The sequence below is a fragment of the Nicotiana tomentosiformis genome, chromosome 1 (assembly GCF_000390325.3).
Source record: "Nicotiana tomentosiformis chromosome 1, ASM39032v3, whole genome shotgun sequence".
NCBI classification, from domain to species: domain Eukaryota; kingdom Viridiplantae; phylum Streptophyta; class Magnoliopsida; order Solanales; family Solanaceae; genus Nicotiana; species Nicotiana tomentosiformis.
In genome coordinates, this window is record NC_090812.1 from 21,995,731 (window position 1) to 22,016,965 (window position 21,235).

The following is a 21,235-nucleotide window of genomic DNA, read 5'->3' on the forward strand; positions in this document are numbered from 1 at the left end:
ACATCTGCAATTTGGTTATCCGAAGATCATCAAATCTTATGGACCAACCCTATTCATGATTTTATCAGACTCACTTATCCAAGAATTGTGTAATATTCATTAATGTCTCCCCAATACAAGTTTCATTTCACTATATTCACTATACATGCCAAGACACTAGGTAAATGACAAAATAAAATTTCTTTAATGATAGTGGTGTCCGAAATAATAGTAGCGTACTACAACCACAAGTGCAAGTGAGCCATAAACCTCTCCAATAAGACTAGCGTAAACGCATTCATACAAGTGTCAGTAAATTTGAACCTCAGATCTCTAGGTTGTCACTCTTATACCTCAACCATTCAGTTGGGAACTAAAGGTCAAACTTCATTAATCAGTTATATCTGAAATTAATGAGGCATTACTAAAGGTTTAAGAATTAATATTTCCAAAAATATAAAAGCAAACCTCACTAAACAAAGTGGGCAAAAAAATGATGGTATTTACTAGTATAATAAAGGTAGTGTGAGACCTGAATCATTGGCTTCCGTAGCTGGTTATAGCATTTGCATTTCATACTATACAACTGCTAATATTTTGCAGTTTTGTTATTTGTAGTAAGAGTTTCTTTACTAGGATCTGATGTTATAGCTGTCTCATGAGCTCCAGGAGGACTCAGTTTGTAGTCTAAACCAGCTCCATATTGCCAAGCCTCAAGTCGGCGCTTCCATTCGTATCTCACCTTGGCTGGAAATGAACCTATCAATGGCCTAATATAGAATGATAGTTGTCAGTGACTACGATATCTAGTGACAATGCAAATATCAAGCACAAAACGGAACTGTGTGTTACAAAAGCTCATTACCTAATTGCAGGGTCGACGAAGGTAGAGAGAAATGTATAGTATCCCAACATGAAAAAATGTCCAGACCAGTCAACAAGCACAGGAATTCCAACCTGAAAAATCATCTGGAGTTTAGTCTTCCTCACTAAGATGCAGCACAGCGTTTACACATTTAGATATATCAGAATAGTACAGATGCTACAGAGTGAAATGACTCGTATTGATCTATTTAGATGACAGATCTAATTCTGTGTCCTCTCTGAATTTGTGATACTCAAAAGTCAGACCAGAAGGAGAAATTGCAGCTTGTTAAGTTTTATAAGGTTCTTGTGAAACATAACAATCTCAACTTTGCAACACCACTCCCTTTTACTCTCACCAGCCTAAAAAAGGAAGAAGAAGTATTTTCTAAGTGATTTTATCTATAATGCCTTTGGCCACCATGCACAAGCAATTTGATGCTTAAAACAATGCCACAAACTATAAACATATTTTACTGCAGGAACATTAAAAATGTGTAGTTCAGTTATTACATGCTTTTCGTGGATTTATAATTCCTGTATCAATTAAGGATGTTAGATAAATGTGAAGAAAGAAAAACTTGTTGGGAACTAATAGAGCGAGTAATTCAGAAGATGAATATAATTTGGTGTGTAGCACTATTTGACGTACAACTCGTTGTCACAATCTAATAGCCATAAAATGGTGGCTGTTGCATTGGACTTTATGGAGAGCACCCCAGTCAAGCCATTAGGAAACTCGTATCTTGAAGGATATGACATTAACAATAGAAGAAAAGGAGCAAGGTGCGGGTGCAAAAATGAGTAATGAAAAAAGGTAGCCATATATTTACCTGCTTGAATATTGATGGAATAATCTGAGGTCTCGTTAACATTACAAGGCCTAATGTTTTCACAAGAGGTCCAAACTGTATAACATCCTATATCAATTGAGATGAAAGGAAATTAGTTCTAGATATAGAAACCGTATACCACAATAAGAGAACTCACCTGAAGAAAAGGTCTCAAGACAGGATCCCCTAGTTTCTGCAAGTAGACGACAACAAGATAAGGGTAAAGAACTCAAAATCCTATACTAAAAATGTTAAAGCATTCAACACCTTACCAAATGATGATGGCATACCTGCATACTCATGAAATTGGCAAAAAGAAGTTCATTGACGAAATCTGGTGGAACATTGGACTGTTTCTTTGCTGACATTGCCCTTTGAAATAACCAGGAAGAACTCAAGTTCGGCTGCAGAACATAATACATAAGTATGGTGATAGTAGAGTTATTCAAGTGTTAATGCATCAGCTGAAAACTCACCATGTAAGGATTCAACAAGGACAAGCTTCTGGAGTCTAGAAAATTGCCTTCAAGTGCTTCATATATACCTTGTACCCAAAGGAAAAGACCAAAAATATCAGTGCACTAGAAGCCATATTCTTTTTCCAAGCAGGAATATACCTATTATGCACACGCTCATTTGCTTGTTAAAAGTTAAGGAGAGGATGTCGATAACAGCTAAAGCATGTAATGATCAAAATTAAGCAGCACAAGAAATCTGCAATCTTAATTTTCTTTCAGCTAGTGCCTAAAATGCCAAGTACGTTTCAAGATTTATTCGAAGGCTGGTAGTCCATTAGGATGGGTCACTGATAACAGGACACAGCTAAATTGATAGTAATTGATTAGCTGTAGTGCATTTGAAACATTCTGGCAATGCCAGATAAAAAGCAGCTGACAAGTACCAGTATAATCTCTCCCCTCGTATTATAGCTAATGATTTTCCATTTCCTTGGAAACCTTCTTTTTGCTTCAACTAGTGTTTAATCGACAGTTTTATTGCATTCTCCATCCCTCTATCATGGATGAAAACGAAAAAACAAGGGAATCAAATAAAGCATAGAGAAAAACAACTTCAGAAAAAGAAACGTGCAGTCCTAAGATCTACAAACCTCAAAGCACCAACCTAACACATTTTGTTGAATTAAACTGGTCAAATATCTAGAAGAGGAAAGCTGGTTGACATATGCGTTATTAGTCTTTTCTTCTTGAAAGAAGGTTTCATATATTAGCAAGATGTTATAGATTGAGGTAAGATAAGATAAACTTTTACCAGTAGTCAATCTCCCCAAGTGCCTAGTCAAACTCCCAAAACCACCAAAAGAAACTGGTGACTGTATGCCGCTAGCATCCCCAAACTGTAGAGATTCAAACTCATGTATTCTGTTGATATGTAATTGCAATGTATCATGGCTTTAAAGGGTTTGATGAAACACCTGTAAAATACGATCAAAAGCTGCTGGCAATGGACTGCCATCAAAATGAAAGGGAACAGAATTATCAGAATAGTAAGAAAGTAAAGCGACCAAGAACTTTTTTTATAATAACTCCTGGCTTATAAATATACCAAAAGTCATGTATCAAAATGCAAGGAGTTGTATATATTTGAGCAGTGAGGAAATGATGCAACTCTCATTTTGTTGCATAAAAAGGACGCTACAGTTATTCAATTATCGAAGGAAAAACAAATTAAGTTAGGTGGCAAGTGAAACAACAACAGCATCTTATGGATATAAATCATGTCCTAAGCACAGAACTTAAAGTTAATGGTTACCTGTCTCTATACGTTGGGAAAATGCCATATATTATCCTCAAGATTTCCAGATCATCGAAAGACACGCCCTACAAGTTCAAAAATGGAAGAAATTAGCAGTTGAATAGATCACTAAGGAGAAACAGCAGTTTATACAACAAGATAGCAGTTACTGTCAAAATCCAAAGCACTGAACCTACACAGCTAATCCAAACAACAAAAGCAATAATATGAGTCCCTTGGTTGATATTTTTAACCGACATCAGATCTTTCAGGGGTTAATTTTCTTCTGAAGAAAATCGGTTGCAAGGAATATCAACAAGCTAAATCTTCCAGAGTAAGTAAAAGAGGAAAGCAGAAGTATGCCAGACATAAGCCTTAAATAGCATACTCCAAAGTTTACCTGGTACTTTGGCATCAAATCCCAGTAATCTTCTAGTAACTCCTCCAGCTGTGGAGATCCGGGTTGAGGATCAACATAAGTGAACATATAAGTGGTTCGGTCCCTAGTACCCGAGCCGGCAGGAAATGCCTGAAGATCATGAGAAAATTGTTATTTGCTAAGCACAAAAATTTTCCAAATTATGATGTGCAAGATATTTTAAAGCATCTTAGCGGTTCACATTGCATGATTTCCAATTACTTTGATCATTTTACCTCCCAGAAATATTGGACTACTGACTGGCTTGTTTCTTTAATGGAAGCACTGCTAAATATGACATCACTTGTAGAGTTCTCCTTAAAACCACGGCAGCAAGTTCCAACCACAAGGCACATACCATCTGGTTTCCTTCCACATCTAATCTAAAGCAATTTTCAATCATAAGAGCCAGTTCAAGACATTAGGAAATGAACTAATAAAAGAATCTAAGAGAAAGTTAGTGAGATATAGAAGATTAGTGAGATATAGAAGACTTTTATCAAAAGCGTCGGAGTAAGGATTACGAGGTCCAAGTAATCCTAGAATACGTGATATTTTTGGGAAATTAAGTTGGAATAATAGGAGAGCTGTTTTAGTCTACCATCTTCTAGTCCAACAGTATCATTGTGATGCAACATAACCGGCCCTTAACTGTGGCTTACCTCTCCTGACCTTTACATCATGTGATACCAGAATCATTTCTTCACCGTTAGAAACAGTTATAGTTGTATGCTTTAACAAAACGATTCTGCACCTGCTTTACAATAGGAGAAAAATTTCCCATTGCATCAATGATGAGACGCGAGAATATAGTCTTTCCCTCCTTTAGTTGCAAGACCTGCAAGAAGAAAAGTAAGAGCAAAATCTGGATGAACCTTACTCATCTAGTATGAATTCAATAGTAACAGAAAGATAGCTGACAGCATTTGCAACATTCTTTTGACATTAATTTGAAACCCTTTGACTGAAAGAAACCCAGATATCATACTATCCTTCAGCTAATCTTCATAACTCTTTGTGACTTAAGTACTACCTCCAAATTTTTCTCTCCGAAAGAATTCTAGAATCTTGTGTTTTTTATGTTGGAAAAATTCTGTACTTGTATTTAGGATTTTGGGGTCTTTTTATCTCAGCCTCTTCATTCTTGCAGTTGGTAGGTTGGCCAAATCAAACACAAGTCATTTGAGGTTAAGCACAAATTTAATTAAGGCAAAACCCAATGCCCAAATTAAAAATCAAATAACAAAATACATTTCTTTTTCTGCCTAACCTAGAATGCTACTAAGTGATAAAGTGCATCCTTAAATAGCCACATCTATGAGTAAGTAAGCATACTGCGGAGTCCTCATACACGGATATGCTAGAGACACTGTAACCTTCAAATGTGACACCTCCAAGGGAATTGAAACGCTTTTTCATAATCTCCACAAGCTTTACTGGCCTACGAACAGATAAATATAAAAGAACATTACGATCTTGAGCTAGGTTTTTACAAAAGTTAAAGAAAGAAATTATATGTGACTGAAAAATCATCTAAACTATCATAATAAAAACTCGCATGATGTTCAGATGCAGCATACGACAACAGAGTACTTCATTTCATTGAGGGTAGAAGATAGCTGATTCTCCATCTTCCATAACATTGAGAGTACGAAAAACAACAACAACAATAACTATTACTCAATCCCAAGCTGTCGGTTATATAAATCCTCACTGTCCATTTTGTTCTATTCGAATCCTATAATAGGAAGTGATGTGGGAACCCTAAACAAGCAGGACCTATTTTGTTGTTAAATTTGCTTACAGACTGCCTATATATCTTCAGAAAAGGCTATATCTGCAATTTTCCACCATTTGAAGTTCAAAACATTATGTTAATTAAACTTAGTTGGTTGCTTTCATCAGTATGATGCAATCAGATTCTTGTGTGTACAGCCTGCTCTTGTGGCTTCCTAATTGGCAGTTTGTTCTGATCCTGCTTCTGTTCGACGAAAGAATAGGGCTAATACATCTTTCGAGAAGATTGGATAGTTGGATATTGAAGGATGCGCCCGGATAGGAGCAGTATAACTGCATAACTCAATGTGTTTCCAAGAATTCTATCAATATAACTATATCAGGATAAAAAATAATAGACAAGAAGCTTTCAGAAAATCCTCCATTTTGGTTCTATCTGCATAATGCATCTGTTTGTTTCAGGGTTTTTTTTGGCTTTATAATTTTGCAAATTTTACAAAACAATCAAGATTAGCTGATATGAAATCTATCTCAGTTTCATGTTAAAGCTTATGTGTGATCATTTACATTTCACCTGATGCTTGAGTTCTCATAGTGCTGATGGATGAGTATCATGTATTAACTTACATGCAACATGAAAAAGAAGAAGGGTTTTGATGTTCTTATGTAGCAATCACAGTAAAACTTTACAGTTATGAACTTTGGCTGCATGCTGATTCAGAGAGGAAAACAGACTTACGAAACACCAAGATTGAGAATGTCCTGGACCCAAATGTCTCCCTTCCCTTCAAATCCACACCTATTCTGCAAAGTGACACAGAAGCCAAAAGAGAATAAGTAACAATGCCTAGGAAACAGTAGAGGACCCTTAGTAGGAAACATATCCCAGAAGTCATTTCAAAATTACACACTTGACCAACAGTACTGTTAAGATGTTTAACATTTCCCTCTTTTGCTCTATTTATCCTCACCCCAAGGTCCATTCGCAAAAGGAAAGAAAGATTTTGTTCTCTATAGGCCTTCCAAACAAAAATTAGTAGGTCCACACTGGTCAAGGCAAAATCGTTATTAGCAAAATTAGGCTTATTTTATGCACAAATATAACACTATGCTAGGATAGAGAACATACAGGGTTGAAACTGGCAGCAGTAGCCTCTTCAACGTCATCTTCAGTTAAAATGCCAACTTCAACAAGTTCCAATAGCTCTCTCCTTGATATATTCCACTCTTGCTCCCTCTGTTCATCAATTTCCCAAAAAAGTCGAGCATTATTGGACTCCTAAGTAGATGACTAGTTCTAAATAACATAACTGAATCCCACTAAGGCAATGAGTATAATACATTACCCCTTTTAAAACATTCCTTTCCACGACTCCAACTCGAAAACCTTTGGAACTTAATGCTGTGGCAATGAAGATTCCCAAAGTACCTCCACAAACAATGACATCAAACATTTCATCCAAATTTCCAACATGCTCAGAATCTTTGTATGATCCAGGGACAGAGGAAACCACCTTCTGGGGTTCTTCAACAACTACTACAAACAGGAAAATTAAGTGCCACTATCCATTTCCTCCAATAGAATAAAGGTATGTTTTTTTGAAAGTACATTTATTTACCTGTTGAAGAAGAGCAAATTTTAGACCATAGCTGGTCCAATCTTTTTAATGCACTATATGAGTATGCACCACCAGCTCCACCAACCTCCCCACTTACTGCAATTCCTTCCATTATCCTCTGATACACCATTCAATCTTTATATTAATTCAGTATCATAAATGTACTACGAAAAACATAATTGGCTGGGATTGACCAAAGAAAGTGTACCTGGGTTCTTGTAGGAGTGGCTTGTGCTTGAAAAGAAACTTTTTTTCTATTACCAAAAGGTCTAATTGCAGAAGGGTACTGAAAAACTCCATTTTTTATAGTTGGCTGAAGCTGCAGCTGAAGTGCCATTATGAATATTCAAGATTCAGAAAACAAAGGAAAAAAAATTGGTTTTTTCCTCAGGTTATCATATTTTAGAGTAGTGAACCAACTCCAACTCTCCAAATAAGAGGGAAGTAATATGAGAACAAGCGTTAGACACGTTGGACTAGTAGTCCATGATTTTGTGAGTTGTAATTTTGACCATCCATTTCATGCTACCAGAAATCTCGTAGAATTTGTTCCTTAGTTGCAATTTTGGTCTTCTATTTTCAGTTATGTTTGGTTGGGTGCCAAGAAAAAGATCCTTCTTCTTTCTCTTCTTGCAAATTATTTTTTATTTGTTTACCTATGTATTTACACATCATTGGAATTTGGTTGTAGACTAATTGTTCTACCATTAATATAGATCATCGAAGAGGCAAAAACAGTCGGTATAAATAAAGATATCACCAAATATTAGAAATCAGACGTGCAGATAATCTACTACGGCAATCTGAGATACTAATTTCGTATCGGTAGGATTAGGAATACATGATTTAAATCATAGTGATTTTATTTGTTTTTATATCTCTTCTTGAGGGTAATTTGTGGCGTTAGATTTAAAATTAAGTTTTTTTATCTGTAATCTCTCCAATAGTGAGTCTCATCCAATGAGCACTTTTCTACTTTGAAAAGAAATGGAAAAACAAATTGGGGTAAAGCAATCTATAATTGGCGGATAATCCAAAATGACATTTAAATCATCCGAATGAAAACATCGGGATTCAAATTGCAACTTGTTAATTTTAAACTAACTGTACGATTTCTAATTATCAAGTTCCACTGATTTTTTTTCTCTCTTTCTTATACCTCTTCCCTACACGCCAATAATAAGGTTGGTAAAGGAACAAATGTAATTCCAACAAAAGAATTCAAAAACATAAAAAAAGATTTTTGTATACAAATGCGTTAGAGAATGACCAAGTTGCAGCAAAACAGGTGGTAAAGGTGTTCTTGCTCACAGGAAATGGAGCTTATATTTCACAGCCTTGTGAAACACAGCAAAAAGAGAGAAAGGCGTGCTAGACTATCTTGGCTACAGTGTCTTTCATTTACCAACCATATCTCTAAATTTAACGATGCAAGTTAATGCACGCTCGAAATCACCATCTTCCAGGGCGATAGTGAAGCGACAGTAACCAGGAATTCCGGTCCACGAAGAGCTATTGATGCACAAACCAGTGGTCTTAAGCATGGCTTCTCTGATATTTGTGTCATCAAGTTTTCCTTCCCATGAAGATGAATCGTTGCTGATTTTAACTGTCTTCCCGAGATAGGTAGATGGCTTTGCCACCACTGAAACGCCAGAATGAGCCTCAAGCACATCCCAACCACAACTTTCAAGGGTCTGTTACACATAAATCAGGACATTTGTATGAGAGAACTATAGTCAAGAATTACCATCTTGGAAGCCATTTATAACAAATTCATATATGGAGGCTAAATACGATTTCAATTTTCTTCAAATGGTAAGAAAGAGATCATGCGAATATTTTAGAAGTCAGACGCATGGTTTGGCCACAACAGCATATGAGCAATTTGTGAAACGCCTAATCCATAATGTAGAGAAAATGGTCTACACAGTGACTCTAATAAACTGCTTATTAGTCAAGATGATTACTTAATGCAGCCATGAACGTAATCACAATGACAAATGACTAAAGTTCGAATGCGGGTGCAGAAATAACCAGAAGATGAAGTGATAATAAACATCTATAGATGTGAATTAGCCTTTCGAGGAAAAAAAAATACCTTTTTCAAGAGCTTATATCGACTAGCCAGAATACTTTCCTGCTCTGAGACTGCATTGGAAAGTTCTGCTGTTTGTTCTCGTTGATCCAACAGCTTCTTTACTTGGTATTTGATAGTGCTGTGAGGCTTGCTCAAACCTGGAAAACTGTGGAATGCATCAATTAAAGCAGGATGGTCTAGAAGCAGAAATCCAAAATTAATTCCAGCTGTAAGCATCTTCAGATACAATCCTCCAAGCAAAGTAACACAGAATGACTGGTTCTGAGATCTTAGTTTTGCTAGAGTGTCCTCCAAATTCCAGCCATCCCAACCCTTGGAGTTGAACTCCACACCAGAAAATGAAGTATCAATTATGACCCTTGCCCCAAACTTTGCGCACACAGTTAATATATTCTTTATCTCTTCGTTGAGGTAAAGCTGCCCAGTAGGGTTGACAGTTGGTCCAGAAATATAAATCCAAGGTTTGTTGACGGTCTTCAAAAAACTTTCAACTGTTTTCTGTGTCAATTTAAACCCTTCCTCTGGACTTGTAGCTATATATGCTATATTTGCTTTCACAAATTCAGCAGCAGACACATAACTACCATTTGAGCCAGCTGGGAAGCATAGAGTCCCACCTTCATGGATGCAACAAAGTACCAATTTACTAAAAAGAGCTAGAGGGCAGTCAGCATATATAAATTCTGCCTTGCTGTTCGTTGGGAAACCATAACTACTCTCCATTAGCTGTCTAATGTTGCTTGTCACATCAATTTCTGACTCTGCAATGTTCTGTCTCACAAAACTCTCAAAAATGGCTGCCTTGACAGGAGTTGGTATAGGTAAAAAGCTTTGATCTACATCCATGTGAATCAGAGTATTGTCTGAATCAGTAACAGATAACTCTGCATGATTGAGTACTGAGGAGACAGAGCTAGGAAAGCCAATCATCTTGGATGCTTTCAACTTCTCGGCTACCCTCTGGGAGAATGTATAGAAGGTAACTTTTAGTACATAGTGCTCAAATTAAGCAGCTAATATAGGCAGAGTTAAAGAGACTTGTGCAACTAAAAAGTAGGAAAGTGCACACATCTCAAGATTTAGAATATCTTGTTGTTGGTACATTCCTTCTATTACTACTGATTATTCAATTATTAGCTTAATTAGTGTTAGGATTTGATGCCCCACCCAATAGATTGACCCAAGTCCTAGTAGCCCTGCCAATGGTGATTAAGTATAGATTCTACATCCTGAAATCATGTCAATTTTGGCGCTTGTTTCGATGGAATTTGGGGGTTTTAGTCATTATAAATGCAGTCCATTTGGAAAGCAAGAAATTTCCATATTCATAAGAATTTTCTCTCTAGAGAATTTAATATGGCTAAAGACATGGAAAAAGAAAAGCCAAACTGCCAGCTTTATACGATCCAGAAAAATGAGTGTAATATTGAGATACTCAAAGTTAAAAAGCAGGTCTTCTCTTCTTTTCTCTTTTCTTCACTTTCCTGATTTATTTACATTTTCAGAAAATCCAGATTAGATCTTATACCAGTGATGAAAACCTTAAAGTGCTATAGTTAAAACTAAACTTAACTTACATCCAGTGGCGATAGCAGTGGTGAGCAAAGGCTAATGAGCTTTTTCCATTAGGCAATCATAAAAGAGCCGAACTACTAACCTCAGCAGGTGGATGTCGATCAGCAAGCTGAAAAGCTAGGAGCTCGTGGAAAAGACAGCCATAATAATATTGGCTTATAAGAGCAGTATTTCCTTGTAGTAGTTCCATGGTTTTGGATAATGCTTTACAGATAGTTTTGTCTTCTGATATGACGAAAGCTACTTCCAGATCTGAATATACCTGAACAAAGAAAGAGATTACGATTATGAAGCTAGCTAACTAAACCCGCCAAGTAACTTAGAAACGAATGATAAAACAGGACCTAGAAATCTTTTAGTAATGCTCTAGCAATAATTAAGCGGAAATATAAACCTACCTGATTCTTCACTAAGCCACAAATAATTGCTGCATGTGAGGGAAGAGTAGTTCTAGCAAGGAATTTCAGGACCCCATTAGATTTGGGGAGGCTGGATAGCTCAAATTGGTCGGATATGTCTACAAACAGACGACATCCAATTTCCCTTGTGGTGTCAAGTAGGTACTCAAAAGAAGAACTAGTAACTGATTCAAATTGCGCCATCCCAGTAACTACGACTTGAGGCTTCAACTTCTTTATCAGTTCAACCATCGAATCAGATTGGCGTGGAGCTTCAATAACAGTGATGTTATCTTCTGAACTACTATCAGTTTGACTTTTCTGCATGAAAGCGAGATTTCAAAATTGTTAAAAATGACCAATAAACCTATAACAATGCTCATGAAAGATGAATCAACATACCCCTTCAAGTACTCACTGCGCGTACTATTAAAAGTTAAAACACTAGTAAACTTGGTATTCATAGAGAACTATGCATAAGTTCATCAGGCTAGTGAAATTACATGATCTTTTAGAAAAAATGGTAAGGATTATATTCAACGGAGATGGAGAGCAAGTACCTCAATCTTTAATGATGTCAGCCATTGCCTAGGCAGGTGTCTTGAGAGTTGCTCATCAACAATTGCTAGATGTGGCAAGAATAACCGCAACAGATTCTCTATAGCCACAGCCCTTGAAGGAAAGACAACGACATTCTGTCATAAAATGGAGAAGCCCATGTTAGAACACATAATAAATGCAATTATACTTTTGCAGAAACCAATCCTGAAAAGATGCTTCCACTTAAGCCCCCAGCCCAATTCTTAAAAACTGAAATCTTAAGATACTTTTTTAAAGATGTGTCTGTCGCACGACTTATCGGATAATCCTAGTTACATGGCTTGCAGCGACTAAGCAAATTATTAGTTGCATTACATTTTCCATAGACCTTACAGTTCCCCTTGATGCCTTTCCATGAAAACTACAGCATTCAGTGCATAACTTGCATTTCACACCGAAAAATTGCAACTTTGCACGGCTAACTCGTGTTGGTGAAAACATTGAGCAGGAAAACTCAAATAACTTGCTTTTCTAGATTACTTCAGAGAGAAATATGACAATTATGGACGTAGGTGATAAGCCTATGACTGTTTCAGTGGAAACTATATGCTAACATTCACATAACACACTCCATATCCACACATGGCGTTCTCTACAAGGCCGTATCAGGCAGCAATCCTTCTTAAACTCCAATATTTTAGCAAAAGAATCTTGCATCAAGAAAAATAACAAAGTTAAACAATCTTACGTCGGCAGTAAGAGGAAAATGGTGGTATGTTTTCATAAAGCCAGCAATCAGATTGCGGAACCATCTACTTCCTGCTGGTGATTCATATGGGAAAACAGAGTTCTCCTTAAGCACACTAGCAAGATAAGCTAGGAAAGGGATCTTTTCATCTGCTACTGCATCATCCTCAAATGACAAATCCAGAGAATTACTGATATCATGGAATCCATTTTTTATGAACTCAAATATCTTTCTGACCTGTCAATTCAGCAGAACCAGTTTTACGCCTATTTGCAATGCTCTGAGTTGTATATCCTCAATTTCAATTACCAGATTTGAACATATGTAAGCCCTTTACAGCTACCTGATTTGGCTGACGAAGTTGACAGCTGTACACAGATAAAGCATGAGAGATACGACCACCAGCCTTGCCATAAGCCCATGCTGTTCGAGCACATATTGGCTGATCTCCAACAAGTCCCATGAAAAATTCAAACCGGTGCATGCTACTCTTTTCAATTTCAACTAGAGCTGATATATCAGTGTCAGCTGCCTGCATTAACCTACTGTTTAGAGGCATAGTCTGTTGTAACTGTTATCTCAATAAAAGAGAATTCACTCACCTGAAGAATTTTAGTTTGCCAGAGCTTGTTAACACGAAGACCACGGCGCTCAAATAACCGTTTGCAAACACCTTGCCCAGGACGGCCTCCCATGTTGAAGATCATAATGCCCAATGGCTTTATGACAGAAATACCTTCTTCAACTGCCCTTGCAATAAGCCCCAAGCCAAACTGATCTTCAACAAAGCCCTAGACATGATTTTTAAAAAAAGATTTAATAAAAACAGTTTCAGCATGGAAAGACGCAAGGGAATTTTCTATCAATCAATGCCAACCTGAAGCGCACAATAATTGCTTAATGAATGCAGAAATTCTTCACTAGCATTTTCAGTAATCAACTTGGACATTGCATCTGGATTTGGATTAAGAATCTGCATCCAAGAAAAATGCATAAAAATCAGAATACGTGACCATACACTTCCATCAAATGACCAAAACATACTCATAATCTCTAGATTTCCGTTGAGATTAAAGAGGCACAGTGGAAATTGTGTAGATAACCATAATATGGCATGCTAGTTGTAGCAATACCTGTGGTATGCATCCAACAATTCTTTCAAGTTCGATGTGATTATCTTTGCAGTAAGCTAGCAGATCAGACTCGTGAAACTCTACCCTATCTAGTAGTGTTTTCTTTTCTTCATCATATATTGGTTCGCCATTGTCATCCAGAGCATTCAAGTACAAATTTATCCACGAGATCTTTACTGCTCTTGGATTTATATCAAGCCCATATACCTGCAAAACAATATTAAAGTAAAAGGTATTTGTAAGCAATAACCTAAACAAAAGCATCATTTCCTGTATCTCAAAATTGCAAGAGGAATTCTAAAATACGGTTATTGATAAGCACACCTTTGATGGTAGCCATTTCTCGGCAATGGCAATGGATATCCATCCATTTCCACATCCCAGCTCGGCAACTGTCTTGTCCTGGAAGATGGAATCAGGGTGTCTATTTAGTCCCTCATAAAAGGTGAAGGACCAATCCTCTGGGATAAAAATACTGGGGATGACAATCATTGTCAATTTCTTTCGCTTCTGGAAACCTACAAAAAATAAACAGACAGGCGTATAAGAGAAGCAGTCTCTCAACAAAATTAATTTTTGTTTATCTTTTTTCTAGGGCAATATCTCTGAATGGCATTAGAACAACTAAAGTAAAAACTATGAGAAAGTTACAGAGGCTGTGGACCAGAAAGAAAGAGTGAACACGCACAGAGTTTGGAAGTTGGAATGAAAGGATCCAGAGTTTTATTCCATACTTGAGATACCCCTTCTGCTGAACGACTTTATGCTCAGTGTACACATTCTGAATACAAGCTTAACTTGCCGAATTTAAGTTTCCAAAAAGTCTAATGGAACACCTATAGAAGATGATCCTCCTAATATTCATCTCCTTGGTTTAAGAAAGGAACAGCTTGCTTCAACAAGGTTTACATTTAAGCCAATCCTTTCTTTTGCAGTAGAATATACAAAAAGGCATCATTGATAAATCAAGATCCACCTAACATGTCCCTTCACATTTCCTAGTGTACCTGATGGATGAAACCAGGAACTGTGAGTCCTCTCCCCCTTCTTCACATCCCCTTTTGGCTCTCATATCTTAACTCTTATTCCTTAGATCAACAACAACAGCCAATAACTATCCTCGTTCTCAAGCTAGCCAGATCGGCTATATGAATCTTCACTCCATTTAAATACCTCTTATTTCTTAAATCAACAACAATAACAATAAGTATCCTCATTCCCAAGCTAGTCGGGTCGGCTATATGAATCTTCGCTCCGTTTGAACAACTCTTTTTCCTTAAAAACAAAATAAAAATTGCTGAACCTAAAACTCACCATCAGTAAACTTTTTTTTACTTTTAAATACAAGTCATTCATAGAAAAATTACTCCATGATAATCTTAAACTGTACTATTTCCTCCTTCCTAAAAGAGCAACCGAATTTTGATACATATTTAAAATTTACATAAAATACGGTAAGTATAAATTCCAGAATTGTTTGAAAAAATTATAGTCAAAGAGAAATACTGTAACTATACACATAGTAATAGTACCAAACAATTTTGGACAAAGCAAGTAATAGCTCATGAACCTCATTTTTGACCAATTATAGAAGCGACAATTCTGACGAAGAGGCTACAGATTTAAAACGGGAAAAACGACGAAATATTATGAGGAATAAAAAATTGATCCATCTGCTTTTTCACAACTGTACAATCCTCGTATCATCACGTACGTAGACATCCACGTATATTATTAAAAAAAAATTATACAAGCAAATGTGAGAATCAAAAGTAGATAAAAAATTTGATCAATACGAAAGGGAGAAAAGGAGAGGACCTTCATATTGCTCAAGGACAATATCTTGAATTTGGAAATGATAAGTTTGAAGGCATTGATCGGAGGCTTCTTTAATAGCAAAGCGTTTCTGAAGAAGAGCGAGGAAGACTCGAGCCTCTTTCCGGGTAACCGGATCCTCCAGTCGCTCAAGGAGTGATCGGAGGGTACTGTAAGCAGCATCGCCGGACTGCTCGCACCGTTTCAGGAAATCTTCGGTTGACGCACACAGTCCATTCACCGCCATTTTTCGGAGAAATGAGTTTCGTTTGAAGCAGCTCTCTCTGTGTGTGTTTCGGGGAATGTGAAACGTTGAATAGGGGACCTGAGTGTGTGTGACTGTGTGTTGGAGAAAGTTAGCTGAAACTTCCCATATATATTGGAGTATTTTGAGTAACTGAAGGAAAATTATCTGCTCTCTATAATAATTTCTCACACATCTTTTTATAATATTATAAAATTTATTTTAATTAAAAAATTTAAAAAGTATTTCTATATAATTCTGACTATAAATTTTAATTAAATATAAATTAAATAAACTAACAAATATTAAATAATAATAATCTCCAACAATAACGTATATAATAAGTTTTTACTCGTGCACCACAAAAAAAAACACCCTGTACTCTAAACGTATGGTGGAGTGATTTTCCTTTCACTTGTAAGCCCGTTTGGCTAAGAAAAATCATAGTCTTCAAGTGCTTGGAATCATGTTTAATTAAGTGGCTGGACTAATAATAAGCAGTTATTGTTGAAACTAAATATAGGTAGTTAGTATGTTTGATTTCTGTTAAAATACTCTTAAAGTTGTTAAGATATAGTAAGAATTAGTAATTTGACTAGAGTTTGTAGGTAAATAATGCAAAATATTCTCACAGAAATTTTAAAAGTGAAGGCCTCTCTACTCTCAGTTTCTAGCATTTTTGGCTTGTTTTGAATGGTTTAAAGTACTACCCATCAATCCCATTTTATTTGAATCTATTTCCTTTTTGATCTGTTCTAAAATAAATTATCCCTTTCTAAATTTAGAATAATTTAGCTTAAACTTCTAAATATACCCTTAATAAGAAGCTTTTATAATCACACAAATACTCTAGAGTTCTTTTTAACTTGTTTAGGACCACAAATTCTAAAAATCTTTATTTTTTCTTAAACTACGTGCTCAGTCAAACATGTTTCGCATAACTTGAAATTGAAGAAGAATGTTTAAAAAAAAAAAAAAATCAATGTCACCACTCACCAAACACCAAAATAAGCAAAAGATGCTCAAAACCCGGATTGATTCGCTTTTAAATTTACCCAAACACCTTCTACGTTGAGATGCCAAACTTCTCTCTAGAGTTTAGGTATTGCTTGGAATCTCTCTCGGTAGGCATGCAAAACAATTAATTCCTTACTCCACATATTATGCAAAAATACTTACGTTTGATATAATAATTTTGGTAGCTTTATTGTAAAATTCTTTTGTGAGCATTATCGTAATGGTACTACGTTTAAAATTAATTTATCAAACGATAGTATAATTGTGCATTTTTGTCATATTAATAATATATATATATATATATATATATATATATATATGTGTGTGTATTTATATCTTTTACTACTTTTTTAGAAGTCTTTCGGTCATATAAATATCTATAAGTAGAAGACATGAAAATTTTCAATGTTACTTTTTTGTTTAATTGTGTACGGAAATAGTCTTAAGTCGAGTGATATGACCGTCGAGCGATATGACCGCTAAAAAAGTCATTAGATCACCCTAACTTGTTTGGGATTGACATATTATTGTTATTATATTGATAAAATAAATTTAAGTTTGAAAAATATGGTTATGTTTGAGGTTTGATTTGGTCTGCTTGGAAAGATCAATGCATGATAAATAACGATGTAGATAGTTAAACATCGTTTTCAACTGTAGACGCGAGGGAAGCAAGTTAGCATTAAAATTATATGATATGATTCAATCAGTTACAAGTACTAAGTTTGAATAAGTCGAATCAGTAATATAAATTATCTACAGATATTACATTATAGTACAGTCAAACCTCTCTATAATATCATCATTTGTTCTGAAATTTTTTGACTTTTATAGTGAATGACTTTTATACACCTATAATAACATTTAGTGTTTGAATATATTTTGGTTGTTATAGACAAAAATTATTCAAAAACTTCTGAACAACTTTTGGCTGTGTACATGCCTTTGAACAACTTATGCTTGCTTAGCCGCCTCTATATACTTATTCTTCTTGCTAAGAATGTCGGTGACTGTATGACGACTAGTAAGTGAAAATTTCTCCTTTAATTATTCATGAATGATGGTAGGATTATCTTTTTTGTATTGGCACAATGCTACCTTCGTTTCCAAAGGAATAGCTTGGCGTTTAGACCCATATGACATGAAAAAAATTAAAAGAATAGCTTGAATTTTCTAAACGAATAACTTTAGTGTGTTCTTCAAATTTCATTACCTATGCACTAAGAGAAACTCACTCAAATATTTAAACATCCAAAGAGTATCACGTGCAAATCTTTTCGAATAAAAAATTATGATGTGCATATCTTTAAAAAATATGAATATATTACGTTTACATATTATTGTCATTTGTCCAATATAAAATATATCATGTGTACATCTTCAAATAAAAAAGAATGATATATATATATCTTCAAAAAGTATAAATAAATCTTTTAAGTATCTTTTGGCATTTTTCTAATTAAAAATATATCATTTGAAGATCTTTAAAAAAACATAATAATAATGTGCATATTTTCATGGAGTGTACTATTATCTTTAACATATATATTTCTATTATAAGTTTTAAATTAAAGTTATAAAATATTTGATTAAAATATTTAGAATTATTATTAATAATAATCTTAGAAAATCTACATGACTGTTATATAGAGGTAATTTTATAAAAAAACGTATTGTCATAAAGATGATTGTTACTGTTATAAGTAGAAAGTTACTATATAAAGATAAAATATAACATTAAAAATCGATTCTGAGAAAAAACTAGATTCGGTGTGACTGTATTTGGAAACATTTCAATTTCGTTTAGGACGCCGTGGAACGTTCTTTTCAAAATGAGGAAAAAGAGATGTTAAATACTCTGTTTTAAAAGGCGTTTCTGGGGCGAGCCCCGGGGCGATGGTGTGGGGCGAAAGTCTCAGGAGGCGTACGCCCCGCAATTTGGGGCGTACGCCCGGGCGTTCGGGACGCGTTTTTTAGTAAGGAGTAAGCCCCAGAGACTTTTTCAAATTAAAACAAAATTTGTTGAATTAGTCCTTCATATAATACCAAAAATCTCAAAAGTCAGTTTGATAATTACTCAAAAGGTTTAAAAAGGAACTCAAAAGTATTAAATTTAAAAGTAAAGACCTTTTTTATTGATTTAAGCTCTAATTCATAATTTTCTCAATTTTTTATCTTGTCCGCTAGTCTGCTAATATTTCCCAAAAGCAACGAATATTTAATTTTTTTTACAAATACAAAGAGAACTACATTTTTTCTTCATAACAGCAAATTCAAAGTTCAAATTGCAGGTTAATCATCATTTTTGTTCCCCCATATAGAAAAATTTATTCTTTTAGACTCAAATTACTTGTGCTTGTAAGTAAAGTATAATAGATTGTTTTGATTAGTTTTTTTGTGGAAATGGAGCACATATATATATATAGTTTTCTTCAATTTTTATACAATTTTATATGTTTATAAATATTAACTGTCATTATATTATTTTATAAAATATTAAAAATTAAATACTTATATGGTTTACGCCCCGTTGAGGCATATGTAAAATGCTCCGCCTTACGCTCACGCCTTTTAAAACACTGATTAAATATATTAATAACATATCTTTATCTGATTTGAAAGTATTGATTGTGGAGGGAATGCTCGGTAGGTTGGTGTGCTGTGTGCAATCGCAATAATTTGGATGCATTATCTGAATTACTTTTCCCAATACAGAACTTAGTCTTAAATTAATAAAATATCATTTTGTCGGTTCCAACTTCCACATTGTTGAATCTTCACGAGTAACGCCGAGGGCCTTTTTTGACCATACATTTCCGAGTATTCTTTTGCTTTTTCTTTTCCTTTATTTCCCCGGGAAAAGAAATACTCCCTTCATCCTTTTATGTGATTTTTAAAAAAAAAAAATTGTTTAGTTTAATAATTTATTAATTTTGAATAATTTAACTTTGATTATCTCACTTTATCTTAATAAATTTTTTATATTCACACAAATATTATGATATATTTAATATTATAAGTTTTATAGCTAATAAATATTATGCCACGTTTAAAGATTACGAGTTTCGATGTTTGTTTTTGTTTTTTTCTTAAATTTCATCACGTAAAATGAACAAAATGGAGCACTTTAAAAAAAAAAAATTCACGTTCCTCTTTTTGCCGTATCTGTTCTCATTTACCTTCTCTTTTTATTTTCTTTGGCTTGTTTGTCATATTAGGAGTACTAAATTCGTTAGGAAACTAAAAGTATGTAAATGTGCTCTATATTGCATACTCGAAGGAGATGACAAGAAGTAGATGTTTAGGTAAAAACGATCATTTCAATTTTCAAGGATGGAAATTGGATACTCTCTTTAATATGTTTCCTCTTTCAGCACCAACATTCTCATACACACTGAAATCTTAAGATTCTTAACAAGCAGCAAAAGTAGCCTTGTCAAAAATTCGGACGCAACCTAAACTTCGCCACAGAAATATTTGTTTTTTTTCTTGTGTGTACAAGTAGGGTGTAAATGAGTATTTGAAAACCGACTAAACCGAACGAACCGTATCAAATCGATTTTTAGGTTTTTATTAATAAAATCGTAAGTTTTTATATAAATCTACAATTGTACCGATAATTAGGGTAGGTTTATTATTTTATGAAAATAAACCGAAAAAATACCGAACCGTACCGAATAAATTTACATGTGAAAAATATATATGTTAAGTTTAAAAATAATAATTAAATTTCCCCTTGGGCCTAGGAATTATGAAAATTGTTACAAGTTAACAAGTAATTAAAATCAAAATCCTAATTCCCAAATCTAATATGCTACTCCTATCGAAACTAAATTATTTCTAACATATTCACTGGCAAGACACAAAGTATTCTAGCGGTTATGTGTAGCAAACTACAATGTATTGAATATGTTTTCTTTGTATAATTTAGATTTATCTTTTTGAATATTTAATCTTCTATAGACTTTATTCATGAGTCCCAACTTAGTTAAAATTGTTCTACTCGTGTGATTTATCATTTTTTTTTATCTTTGCTTAGTTTCTTTTACACCGCTGTAGAGTAGTTGATGGATATGTACTCTGGCCATCTTTTATGTTTTTTTAATTCATCACCATTTAAACAGTAAAATTGTCTAGAGAATTTTGCTAAGTCCTATAAGAATATGTATGTTATGTCATTCTACTTCTTATAGTGATTTTTACATGATATTTTAAAAAATATCAAAAATTAACCGAACTGTACTGATACCGAAGAGAAACCGACATGATTGGGACGGTTTCGAAAAGTATAATTTTGGTTATACATAATAGAATAACCAAAAAATTGATATGATACAAATTTTATAAAATAACCGGACGAACCGAACCATTGACACCCCTATGTACAGGTGTCTTGAAACCCAACTAGCTTATGGACTTCATCACTGTTTTAAAAAGTAGAGTTAAGGTCACATTAGGAAGG

General features: G+C 34.6%; 2 protein-coding genes across 3 annotated transcripts; both read right to left on the minus strand.

Moving 5' to 3' along the window:
- Positions 1-345: 345 nt before the first annotated feature.
- LOC104090721 (uncharacterized) lies at positions 346-7,827 on the minus strand. 2 transcript variants are annotated; one of them, XM_009595888.4, is made up of 18 exons: positions 7,411-7,827; positions 7,203-7,320; positions 6,930-7,120; positions 6,713-6,820; positions 6,323-6,387; positions 5,182-5,287; positions 4,601-4,684; positions 4,083-4,229; positions 3,829-3,957; positions 3,447-3,514; positions 3,109-3,142; positions 2,946-3,030; positions 2,153-2,220; positions 1,967-2,080; positions 1,834-1,869; positions 1,677-1,763; positions 845-936; positions 346-749 (listed from the first exon to the last, which is right to left on the minus strand). In XM_009595888.4, exons 1-18 carry the CDS (start codon positions 7,537-7,539, stop codon positions 569-571), a joined length of 1,842 nt encoding a protein of 613 aa, XP_009594183.1. In that variant the 5' UTR covers positions 7,540-7,827; the 3' UTR covers positions 346-568. The 2 variants fall into 2 exon arrangements, with proteins under 2 accessions (XP_009594183.1, XP_009594184.1); XM_009595889.4 differs by having other exon boundaries at positions 6,930-7,117; positions 7,411-7,826.
- A 525-nt stretch (positions 7,828-8,352) lies between these two features.
- LOC104090720 (methionine S-methyltransferase) lies at positions 8,353-15,872 on the minus strand. The gene is made up of 12 exons (XM_009595886.4): positions 15,516-15,872; positions 14,022-14,215; positions 13,698-13,904; positions 13,442-13,537; positions 13,167-13,355; positions 12,908-13,096; positions 12,565-12,801; positions 11,837-11,971; positions 11,277-11,597; positions 10,961-11,140; positions 9,304-10,263; positions 8,353-8,899 (listed from the first exon to the last, which is right to left on the minus strand). The coding sequence occupies exons 1-12, from the start codon at positions 15,757-15,759 to the stop codon at positions 8,600-8,602; spliced, it is 3,252 nt and encodes a 1,083-aa protein (XP_009594181.1). The 5' UTR covers positions 15,760-15,872; the 3' UTR covers positions 8,353-8,599.
- Positions 15,873-21,235: the final 5,363 nt, after the last annotated feature.

Coding starts and splice junctions, on each gene's coding strand:
- LOC104090720 (XM_009595886.4), bottom strand. CDS start 15,759: ATGGCGGTGAATGGACTGTGTGCGTCAACCGAAGATTTCCTGAAACGG. Junction 13,905..14,021: donor AGAAATGGCTACCATCAAAG/GTGTGCTTATCA, acceptor ATTGTTTTGCAG/GTATATGGGCTTGATATAAA. Junction 11,141..11,276: donor GTGGCTTAGTGAAGAATCAG/GTAGGTTTATAT, acceptor TTCTTTGTTCAG/GTATATTCAGATCTGGAAGT.
- LOC104090721 (XM_009595888.4), bottom strand. CDS start 7,539: ATGGCACTTCAGCTGCAGCTTCAGCCAACTATAAAAAATGGAGTTTTT. Junction 7,121..7,202: donor AATTTGCTCTTCTTCAACAG/GTAAATAAATGT, acceptor TCCTGTTTGTAG/TAGTTGTTGAAGAACCCCAG. Junction 937..1,676: donor TTCCATCAATATTCAAGCAG/GTAAATATATGG, acceptor ATGATTTTTCAG/GTTGGAATTCCTGTGCTTGT.